The 12,325-nt window shown below is 40.6% G+C and overlaps 1 protein-coding gene across 1 annotated transcript in view; it reads left to right on the top strand.

Annotated features, from left to right (window-relative positions):
• Positions 1-6,514, top strand: part of CUNH1orf87 (chromosome unknown C1orf87 homolog) — a 123,038-nt gene extending 116,524 nt beyond the window's left edge. The window contains 1 exon segment of the mRNA XM_053655642.1: positions 6,354-6,514. Within this exon segment, the coding sequence (XP_053511617.1) occupies positions 6,354-6,514 (161 nt within the window).
• The last annotated feature ends 5,811 nt before the right edge of the window (positions 6,515-12,325 follow it).

Below are 12,325 nucleotides of genomic sequence, written 5' to 3'. Positions count from 1 at the left end.
GTTTAGTCCTACCTCACCAGTAGACTACATTCTTTTTTTATCCCCAGCACCTCATACAATTCTGTTTAACATATTTTAGTCAACAAATAAATGAATGAATGTATATAAGTAACTAAATCCAAGATGGAAGGTGGTAAATGCCATTAGAGTGTGCTATGTGGGCATTCAGGAAAAGGAGAATTCCTTCCTAGTGAGATGACCAGGGAACAAATCATAATGTGAAATGGATCATTTAAGATAAAATGCAATTTGTATGCAAAGGAATGAGATAGAAGATCCTTTCTGGCAAAGGAGGAGGTTGGCCAAGCAAGGTCTTATATGTACAACTCAATGCAAAAAGTTTGGATTGGGTAGACTATAGGGGCTATTAAGAAGAACATTAAATGAATGTCAACTATAGTTTTAAAATAAAAATAAATAATTTAAGAATAAAATAATAGAAAACATTTAAAGAAGAATATTAAATGATAAAGGTAGAGACATGTGATGGAACCATATCCAGGAAGCTCTTAGATATTGGACCAGAGAATGTGGACTTAATTCAAAGACAGTGAATAGCTCTAAAGGTTTCTAAGCAGGAGAGTATATAATAAAGTTATATTTCAGAAAGATCAAAAAGATCCTTGATGGCTGTGAATGAATAAAGAAGAAAATAAAAGCAGAAAAAGGAGAAAGGAAGCCATTGCAATGTCCAAGTGAGAGAGAATGAATTCCAGAACTCAGAGGTCTCTGGAATAGGAAGGAGGTTGCATAGATAAGGCACACAGACTGAAACCAGTTTAATCACATACTGTAGTTCGTGAAGGGCTGGTGTATTATATGTGGAATCTAAAAAGGTTGAACTCAAAGAAATGGAGAATAAAATTGTGGTTGCTAAAGGAAATGGGGAGATGTTGGTCCCAGGGTACAAACTTTCAGTTATGAGATGAATAAGTTCCAAGGAGCTAATGTGCAGTATGGTGACTAGTTAACAATACTGCATTGTATACTTGAAAATTAGTATGAGAGTCGAGCATTAATGCTCTCACTGTAACAGGAACAAGAGCAACAAAATGGTAATTATGTGGAGTAGAGGATGTGTTAACTAACCTTATCGTGGTAAATGTTGAGAACCTCTCTACCTGGTTTCAGGAACTATAACTGCCCCCCATAGCTAAGGCTGAGAGAGCAACCTCCAGAATGTGAGCCACTAAGGAGATAAAGCTTGTCTCTGGTACCAAATGCTACCTCTGCTGACTCCCCTGCCCCCAATGCATGGTGAATAGTCCATGATGGGTAAGACCCCTCAGAGGACGGGCAACCTAAGCCAGACATGATCACTTGAGAGACCATTATGGGAGGACTAGGGGGGCTGCAACAAAGAGGGAGTGATGGACACTCACCCCCCAAGCTATTCTGATATAGCCCAAGTCCCCATATCCTCTGGGAGAAGCACTTCCTGACTCTAATTCACTTAAGCCTAAAAACCTATGACTGGGAAGGTGATGCAGCTCTTTGCCAGCTAGAGCAGGATCCCAGGTGATCAGGCCTAAGAAAGAATATGTAAAATCCTGTGAAACCTGCTTTGTTTAGAATGCTCTCATTTAAATGATAAGGGTCCAAGCAAGAAGTTTGTTCCTCAAAGTTGTATGGCTCTTTAGCTATCTGACCCTGACTGAGAATAAGCCCTCATAGTTCTTTGAATAGTTCTCCTTTTTCTGCTATCTATTGTCTGATCCTTTCCTGTATTCTTGTGCAAACGAACCCAATAAAAGCCCCTTGAGAAGGGGGCTCTTGGCCCTTCCCCTTTGAGGGATTGGCCACCTCTCCTCCCCAAGCAGATCATGTCTTGGTAGTTTCACTTTCATCCATGGTGGATGGGGGGACTTTGTGGGCAAAGTTGCCCCCACAGGTAAACATTTAGCAATATGTACACCTATCAAATTATCACATTGTACACCTTAAACTTATATACTGTTATATTTCAATGAAACTGGAAGTAATTAATTTTTTAAAAGAGAGTTTCTGTACATGCTAGTACTCTCTAGAAGTAATTATATAATAATAGCAATGCTTCTCATTTTTTTCTGTGTGTTTTTCTTTTTGTTTTGTTTTGCCTTTTCAAAACAAAATAAATATAGATCACATGAAGTATAACTACCCTAAAATACTTGAAGACTTTTAATAATTTTACCAAAGAGAAGCAAAAACAAAAATTCAAATACAACTGTGTTTAGCTGAATTAGAAAATTATTTATTAAATATCTCTTATGAGCTAAGCACTGTGCTAGAGGCTGGACCAGGAGGGGAATGAGAGAAAATGAAGTATGGTTTGGGGCCTCAAAGAGCCTTTAGATAAGAAGTAAGACACTGAAACTAGCAATAGTTCAATACCAGGCTTTTTAATAAAGACAGCATGTAGCAAAGTGTTATAGTTAAAGACACAAATAAAAGTTAAAGAGTTCAAAGGAAAGAGGAAGAGATGAAAGGAAGTTCACTGTCTAATGTGAGCTGGGGTACTCAGAGAGGGCTCCATGCAAAAGAGAGCTTGAGATTGGCCTGAGGAAAGGTAGACTTTAGGTAGCTGAGTAGGGCATTGCAAGTTTGAAACCATCTTCTGCAAAGACTAGAAGGTGGGAATGAGCATGAATGGGATAAAAGTAAACAGGAGAGAGCTGGAAGTTTATGTTGGATTGGATAGTGAAGTTGAACTTGAGACCCTATTATGAATCATGGAGGCCTAAGTAGGGCTTCCTTCTGTACTCAGCCTTCACTAAAAGTTGAACCAGAGAAGAATCAATGAAAGTTGAGATAGATCATTTAGAGATGATACTGGAAAAAAGGAGATTAAAAGGTTATTGAAATAATCATGAGTCTAGATATTCCTACCAGGACTGGGAGAGTGGTGATGAGGTTACAAACAAAAAAAAATGAAACAAAAATTTTAAAAAGCTGAGTAGAAATAAAAGACATTTTAAAAAACAAATGCTGATTTACGATGTTGGATGATGGATTATAAACTTAGTTGCTAAGAGACTCCCCAAAGACCGAGACCCTTCTCATACTTCTGAACTGTTCTGAAGAAAAACGGAGTTTTGTTGACTTTGGAGGCAGATTCCAGCAGATCTGTAATGCCTTTCTCATGGCCTCTTCACTATTTATGCCTGTTTTCTCTGTTTCTATGAAATTCATTAGTTCCTCAACAGCCAAGGAATGTGTCAGCCCGGTCTGGGAACATTTGTAACTATCTTTAATGAGGAAAAAGGATTAACTGAAGTCGTTTTGTTGGTTTATTAACCACACTATTTAGCAGACCACCACATCCCTATTCTAGACACTGGGCAGGTGATACCTACTTTGCCCACTGATGAATCACTGCTCTTTATTATGTGCAAGGAAATATGTAGGCCATAGTGTTCTTTATCCAGGATGGAAGCAGACTATCCATCATCGAATTAGTGTTTCTGGGAACCTACTTTGTGTCTATTCTCTAATGGGGATGCTGAAGAAAATATCCCTGTGGAGAATGAATAAAGAATGACTGGTCATGCGAGCTAAAGAAAAGGGTGGTTGAGATAAATATTTGGATACAAGGCAGGTTTGGAGTTTTCCCAGTGATCTAAAGGCTAGGAAAAAAAGGTATTTTAGAGTTCAAGGTGGTAGAACACAATGAGAGCCCTCAAGGACATTCTCTCATGAGCCTGGACTTCACATGTGCTGCATCACTAACTCCTCACATCAGCCACATGCTGAAGGGATTAGTGTCCTTATTTACCAAAGAGAAAGCCAAGTTCAAAGTAGGAGGTTGAGCCCTAATTCAAACCCAAATCTATGAGACTTCCCACTACATCAAACTCCCATTACATACCAGAAAGAGCATGAGGTTTCACTTGTTGCTTTGTTTTTACCAAAAGACCTAGATTCAAGTCCAGATGTTACCAATTGCTGAGTCCTGAAAGTCTGTCACTTCTATCCTGTGAGCCTGTTTTCTCATCTATAAAAGGGGACCAATTATAATAAAACATACCTCCCAGATTTGAGAAAGGATCAAATGAGATTTGAAAACTATAAAATGAAGATTTTTGTGAGCTATGAAATGAGTGGATGTTAAAGAGCCTCTTCTTATTTGTGCACTTTTTTGTGTGATTCTGGTGGGAGAAGGGTGAGTTTTCCATCAGTAAGGTGGGTCATAAGGGTTATTTTATGCAGCTACCCTGGGAATGATAGCAAATTGCTACCCTCAAATGATAGCAAATTAGACAGATACAAATTCCAGTTAATGGACTTTTGTTAACAGTAGGGATCCCCTACCAATGGTAATGCTTAAAAGATAGTAGAAAATCCCCCCACACACACACACCAGCAATGATTTCTAAGCATTTTTACCATTATTTTTTAATTTTTAATTAAAACATTATCAAATAAATTATATATTTTTAAAATAATTTCTTCTTATTGAAATATAGCTTTATATATTTTAAATAATGTTGATGTTATAATAATTAGACTATAATAATTCCTGCATTAATGAGGGCTTTCCAGTCCAGGGCATTCTGCTAAGCATTTACTATTTTACTGATTATTATACAATTTCCTTTCCCAGTTTAAAGTCAGAAAAAACAGTCTCAAAAAGTTAAAGGAAGTTTCCCAGGCAGACACTTGCAGCAAAAGTAAGGTGTGGGAAAGGGTCCAGACAGCAGCCACCGATCCAGAGCTCTGAGAGTTACAACCAACCCTCCTCAAAGAGAGAGATTTCTTCAGAGAAAAGGAGCAACATTCTAATAGAAGAGATAGACAGTACACAAATCTGAATAGCATAGAAACAAACTGGAGTAGGATAGGGTGGGAAATAAATGGTCCTGGACAAGACAGAACAGAAGTGAAAGGAATAAAATGCATTAGGACCACCTGTCTGTAGCCCACTGCTGAGAACACCTTTTAGAGGAAAAAGTTCAGAGGAGAACATCCTACTCAACAATCCTTGCACATTCAAACATGAACAGTACTTGGTAATTGAAATGGAGATGACAGGTGTTTACTAGACCTAACTCTCATAAGCAGGCAGTGACTTTCAATAAATGACCAGGAGACTGCCTCTGGATTCTTTGAGAATGAATTTTACAATCATTATTACAGTCTGTATAAGTACAGGAAACTAGTAAAGCAACATGCAGGGGGTATGTCTTTCATCCATATAAAAGATATTTTAAATCTCTTCATTGACACTGGTAGCATGGAACTTCACAATGAAGAAACATATCTAGTAAACAATGTGAACATGACTAGAAACAATCTCTTCCCCCTAATTCTACATTCCAGCGGAGTGGTTTAATACAGGACTTGAGCAACCTTAGGCAAGGTACGTACCATCTCCATGTCTCAGTTTCCCACACTGTAAAGTGGGTTCTCATGAGGATTGAATGAATTATTATTGGTAAAATGCTTGCAGGGGTGCCCAAAACATGAATTTTTATGTATGCATGTAAGTACCAGTCATTATTGTTATCATTGCACTTTAGTTAATTTTTGATTTTTTTTTTTGCTCCAACTGGTTGAGGAGCTACCTGAGGTAATAGACCATTTTTATACCATTTGGAACAAAAACAGATATGCAAAAATTAACTAAAGTGCAATGATAACAATAATGACTGGTACTTAAAATCCTCCATATTTCCAAGCACTTCTGTGACATATGTAAGTTCATGATTAGGGACACATGAATGAGTTGTTGATCTTGGCTGGTGCCATGTTGTACACTTAAATTCTGCAGTTATTGAAATCTACCTAACCTTAACATGGGAAACACATTAGCACTGGCACGTACAAGATGTGGGTACCAGACACAGCCCTCTCTGCTAGACAGATTCAGACTCTGAGCCACAAGAGGTTTCATGGTTTACCTGTGATTACACAGCAAACTGCAGGGAGTCATGGTAAATACATTTCCAGAAATGCATTAAAGTGCGCTGTTTGAAGCCTTTATGTTTAGGAACATGTTTGGATACTTCACAGATAAAAATAAACCAGAACAATTAAAAATTGTTTTTAGTAGGCACCCCATCTGTTTCAAAAATTGGCTTTTAAAGTTTTATGGCCACAAAGAATAAGCTTAAATTGCTTTTGAATCTATCTACGGATTTAATTGGACCTTCATCTTCTCTCCCCAAAGTCACCCTCAAAATCCTCCTAATATCCATGATGCATACCTGGACTGAAAATATCTTCTTAGGGTGTCACTTGATTTTTAAGGATCTTAAAGTTTTAAAATATTAGCATTTCACGCTTACACTGAAGTCATTCAAGCTAATACATTTTTTTATTCTTTTATTGTTTTCTCCTTTAAAAAATTTCCCACCAACCTAACTTAATCACAGGAGTCCTAGAGAAGGAACGAGCCCAGCACCTCATTCACAACTACAATCTCATTTACAACCTGTCCCTGAGCCCTTGGAAAATTGACCAGGCCTTGAGGAGGTTTAGTTTGGAAGAAAATATGCTGTTGGAACCAGCACTCCGGTACTTAAAGGAGCTATGATAACAAGCCCATATTGTGAGAACAGATGTTTCCTTTATCTCCCTTTCTACCCAGACACGTGTTTATCTCCAGCCTGAGTGTAGTGGTGGAAGCAGGCACTGTCAGAGTTGAGGCTGATGCAGCTAATGTAGTTGCTTTGGATTTGGACTTGGTTTCTAGCTGTGATGCTCGCTCATAAGCAGCTCAGAATGATCCGAGAAAACCAGGTTTTCTCTTCTGAGGTAGCAAGAACCCAACTTCTTAAAATCCCCTTCTATTCAAATAAAATGTATTGTGAATATTGTGTATTTCTCTACATTGCTGATCAAACTTTGTTGTTGCAAACTCTGCAATTCCATAGAGTAAAAAAAAAAACATGCTAGATGCTGTCAACTCCCCAGAATGCCTGTCACATAATAGACCTAAAACATCATTGTTGGATGAGGAAGTCAGCCCTTTTTCTAGTCACTAGTCTAAGAAGATGTTCCATATTATAGGAAAAAGAAAAGTATTAACGATATATCATCTTAATACTAAGAAATGGAATACCAAGTGAGGTTTTCTGAACGTGCCCAATATTTTCTCGGGTATAACACTATATAATGTTACACTGTCTCCAGGGATGTCTTCCCAGAGTACTGGAGAGAAGTTTCGAGAAGGGTCTCCTGGGACAAGGGATGCCAGAAACAGATAGCATCTTCTTTACTTCTTTTGGCACAAAAATCAAGCAAAACTTTCCAGCAGTTTCCATAGTTCTTCTCTCCTTACTATTCCCCCTCAAGTTTGTACTTGCCTCACAACACACGCCACACCATGCAGGTAGCATGAACTCACTGAAAGAACACTACTAGTCCAGGGCTTCGGATACAAATATGTTCCCATTAATGCTGTGTGACTCGGATCCTGGTTTTCTCAACTGTGTGAGGGACAGCATGGGGGAATTAGGTTCAATGGAAAAAGCAAACAGAAAGCCCTCTGAGAATCCTCTTTTATCCATTTGATATAGGAGAGTGTCTCATAAAATGTTTTGAACAAAAGCTTAAGAGAACAATTTGGACGCACTAACACACATGATCTCTAAAGGCCCTATGGTCTAACCTGCTTTAGTTTTTCTAGTCCTTGAATTGCCCAGAAAAATTCCTCTTGAGACAAACTGATGACCTCTCTAACATTCTAGAACTCTTAGACCCTCTAGCACCTTTTAGGTTAGAGAAGTAAGCCAACAGATGTGACTTTCTCGTGCTAAAAAAAAATACCAAATGAGGAAAATTAGAATGTTAGAGCAAATGATTTAATATACATGGGGCAACTACTGTGTCCCAAGAACCTGACATATTTTGGTTCATACAACTCTGACAATTCTATAAAGCACTTTATACAGCTGTTTCACAGATAAAGAAACAGAGGCTCAGGGGAGTGATATGTAAGAAAGCTGCTGGGTTGTGCCTATTGATAATTGACCAGATGCATAAGGCATTTTGGGGATCACCAGTCACATGATACCTAAGAATGTCCTAGTATCCCCTGCATCTCTACAGGGAAGTGAATTGGAGGTGGTGAAGGAAGGCCCTGAGCATGAAGCTGGGGTTTTCAGACTAAATCATAAGGTCCTGAAGGTCAATGATTTTACCCCACTCGATTCTTTACATCTAGCATCTAGTATAGTTCCCAATAGGTGAGAGGTTGAGCACCCACCAAGTCAAACAACTGGAGGGGGCTCCATTGTCATAGCATGAAAGGTGTCCCTAGAGCTATGTGACTACAGGTTGTTCATATCCTGCACTTCTGTAGTGATGACTGAGTAAATACTTCTGTAAGTGGGGAAGCCACGGCCAGATTGGGATCCAGTCACTGTTCCCCACCACCACGCACACTTCAATGGAGAGTAGAATACGAACAGGCCTTAAAACTAGCCCAAACCCAGCTCTGGCAATCAGCAGATGATAGCCTTTGCAAGTTGTTTAACCTCCCTGAGCTTCAGTCTTTTCATGTGTAAAACTTTACAGAGGAGTGTTATAAACGCTGAAAGCCATGTCATTTGGACAATTTCTTGCACATAGTAGTGATGGACCTTTCTTATGTCCTTTCCCTTAGCTGCTGAGCATCAGGAAGCTTGAACAACAGTCTGTGTGAGATAACATATGGAGGTGAGGTTTCTGCTACAGCAAAAGCAAATTTTGAGATACATCTGCCTTGTAGAGCCAAGTGATCATTACTCTTTGATCATCTCCTGTCTGGGACTTTAACTACTTTATCCAAGATCTGTGTGTGTGTGTGTGTGTGTGTGTGTGTGTGTGTGTGCGAGCACTCACACGAGACTTGCACATTGCAGAAGTAAATACTCACTAGCATTAGTTTTTTGCTGAGTGAACATTAAAATAACCAAAATTCAACTTCACTTATAAAAAAATCTTAGATATCAAGTTGACAGGGCAGTGGTTATATGAGGCCAATTTGTGAGATAAGCCACCTAACACACACAAGAAAATGCCATGAGGTCATCACAATTTTGCTAGGAGTTCTCCATGTTTTGCTGATGACAAAATCTGTCACTTCTCTCTCTCCTTTTCCTCAGATCAGTGGTGTTTTGTACACTCCCCATGTCTGTCATTGTGAATATCTAATGAACACTTGGTAGGAGTTTCTGGTGTCTGTTGTCTTGACCAACTCTTCTAGTCAAAGTTGTCTACCATGTGCAGTGGACAGGTTAGCTTCCAGGATGCCCTGCGGAGACATGGTGTCAACCAGGTCTTTCCCAAGCGTTCAAAAGCCGCAGACAGAGGCTGGATCTTGCCAATTGGGCAGACCTTCTCAGATGTGTGATGTAGAGCTATTCACTGCCTACCCTACAGAGTCCTTCCTACTGAAGGGGAGAATGCTTGCAAATTGCCTGGCACTACACCTGGCACATAGACATGCTTTAGAAAGGAAAACTGACTTAGTATTATATTATTATTTAGGACTTACCCTTTCCAATGTGCCAAATTGTTAATTGCCTTTTCCAGGTACAGACATCTTCCAAGCCAACAGCTGGCTAACTGGTAGTGGAATCCTGGAAGGCAGAAGCCATATGCTCCACATTCCTGCTCTTCATTCTCACCTGCACTTACTCTTCATTGTAACCCAGCTATTATTATGGGCTGGTTGCTATTATTATGTCCATTGTACAGATGAGAAACTGAGTCTCCAGGTGGTAAATGTACTTGCCTAAGGACTTACAGCTCATGAGTGACTAAGCCAGGATTAGAATGCATTGCACACTTCAAGTTCAACAGAGCTCTCTAGGTAACAGGAAGAGCAAATAACCCACAGAATTCTATTTAGTATGTGTGGTCTGTCTCCCTGGTGCATCTTGAGGATCCTCCAAGCCAGAACCAAAGTCTTGCATATCTTTGTCCCAGCACAGAGCCCAGATTCACCAGCAAGTGGGCACCTGGAAAACGTCTGCTGAATAGAGTTCTCACATAAACATTTTTACAAACTCAACAGCTTTTACCCTCTTCTAGTTCTCCCAGCCTCATGACAGCCTTCTGGGGACTAGAATAAAGGGTGTTTTCAGGACGCTTGGCGTGATCTGTTCACACAAGCAGAAGCACAACTGTACAGATCATGCTGTCCAAAAGGTTTGCTAAGTGCTCACTGACTCTTCAAAGGAATTTCCCAAGATCATTAAGAGAAACAATAATGGGGTTTGATATTCTAATTGGGATCAGAAATTGGACAGCTTTGGCGCTGGCCAGAGAACTGTGAAGCTCTGAAACAAATGCTCCCCTTTCTTCTCTCTCTCTCCTTTCTCCCCCCTCTTGTCAGAGCCTTTCAGCTACAGTTCCAATGCTCCTTAGCAACAAAGGCGGGGTTCCCAGAGCTGGGGTGCCTCAGGAATGCCAGCCGTTCCTCTCATTAGCATTCAGGGCCCCTCATCTGCCTGCACAGTTGGCCCAGGGACTGTGCAAAAGGCAAACTGGCTTGGGGGAGGCCCAGCATTTAGCATGGCTTCTTGGGAAATGGGAAGCCTCCACAAAGAGTTTCCAAACAAAAGGCATCAATATTATTTATGGAGCCATCAGACTGCCTGGGGCACAATATGGCTCTGGCTCGGCCACATGCTCTCTCCTCAAGCTCTGTCTGAAGGCTTCATTGGGCCTCCCCAAACACATCTTGGCCCTGAATGCCAATGCATTGAAAGGTCTCCCTTCTCCTTCCTTCTCTCCTGCCCAGTGTCTCCTCAGACTCAGTTTACCCAGGTTGGACAATGGGTGGACTCTAACTGGCAGTGGGAGGGTCCAGGGGAGGTGAGTTGACAGAGGGTAAATGGTCAGATGGTAGGACAATTGTGAACAGATGGCCCTGCTGGAAATGGACTCCAGAATAACTCACAAGCAGATTGAGCCCTGACAAAGACTAATCTGATGGAAAGCAATTGGCTCCTTGTCCCAAATCCTTGCTCAAAACACACATCCCATTCTCCCACACAATCTTCAACATTTCCATAAGGGAACTCCTACCCAGGTTCTGTCTCATAGGAATTACAAAATACTGATCAGTAGGCCAATTCCTGGAAGATTCCAGCCAGCAAAGCTATTTCTCAACATACTCACAGAACCAATATTTAAGCATAACATCCCTCAGCCTTTGTACATTTAAATAAGTTCAGAGATCTGTACCTTACTACTAGCCATCTTTTCCTCTCCAAACAGCTCCAGCTCCAATTGGTTCTGCATAAATTGGTCTCTCCTTTAATTCACCGTCTACCATCTCTTGTGGCCAAAGAGAATGTAAAATTTAATCAATAATTGCAACAATGACTGTAATAACTCTGGGCCTTCTAGGCATCAGGGATATAAAAAGGAAAGAGGAACAAACAAAAAAGGGAATGAAAAGTGGAAGGAAAGGCGGAAAGTGGGGAGGGAAGAGGGAAGGAAAGGTGGAAAGTGGGGAGGGAGAGAGAGGAAGGGAAGGAAGGAGACATAGAGAGGAAAAGGAAGGAAGGAAGGAAGGAAGGAAGGAAGGAAGGAAGGAAGGAAGGAAGGAAGGAAGGAAGGAAGGAAGGAAGGAAGGAGAAGAAGGAAGGAAGAGAAAAAGAAAGGAGGAAGAGAGAGAAAAAACCTTCCTCTAGAACTGACTCCAGATGGAGAGAAGGTTCAGAAAGGGGGAGGAAACTGGGGGAACACAGGTGTAATCAAGGGCATGAGATTGTTAGGACTGCTGTAACCTAGTGCCACAAAGTGAGCAGCTTAAACACCAGACATGTACTGCCTCACAGTTCTGGAGACTAGCAGCCCCAAATCAAGTGTTTCAATGATTGGTTCCTTGGCCTGAGGAGAGTCTCTTCCATGTCTCTTCCATAGCTTTATGTGGTTTGCTGGCAACCTTTAGTACTCCTTGGCTTGTAGATGCATCACTCTGATTTCTGCCTTCATCCTTAAATGGCACTCTCTTTGTGTGCATGTCTGTCTCTGTGCCTAAATGCCCCCTTTTTGTAAGAACACCACAATAATGCTATCACTTTAGCTTTAGCTTGATTACTTCTGTAAAGACTTTAGTTACAGATAAAGCCACATTCTGAGATACTGGGGGTCAGGACTCCAACATATCTTTTATGAGGGGATAAAATTCAGCCCATAATAACAAGTATTCAGTACATAAATAAGTGTTTGCATGTGATAAGTCTGTGTTTTCAGATTTGCCCTGGAAATAAGGAGGACACAACCAGGAGTGAACACCTTTACTTGAGTGGATTAGTGAGAGCTTCCTAGAGGAGAAGACACCTGTGCTCGCCCTGGGATGCTGAGACAGATTTTTCCAGGGAAGAGAGATGGTGTTTCCAGGAAA

This window comes from Artibeus jamaicensis, unplaced genomic scaffold (genome assembly GCF_021234435.1).
Source record: "Artibeus jamaicensis isolate MK-2021 breed Jamaican fruit bat unplaced genomic scaffold, CSHL_Jam_final scaffold_1019, whole genome shotgun sequence".
NCBI lineage: Eukaryota > Metazoa > Chordata > Mammalia > Chiroptera > Phyllostomidae > Artibeus > Artibeus jamaicensis.
Note: the sequence above shows the minus strand (reverse complement) of the source record. Positions and strands in the feature narration are given on the sequence as shown.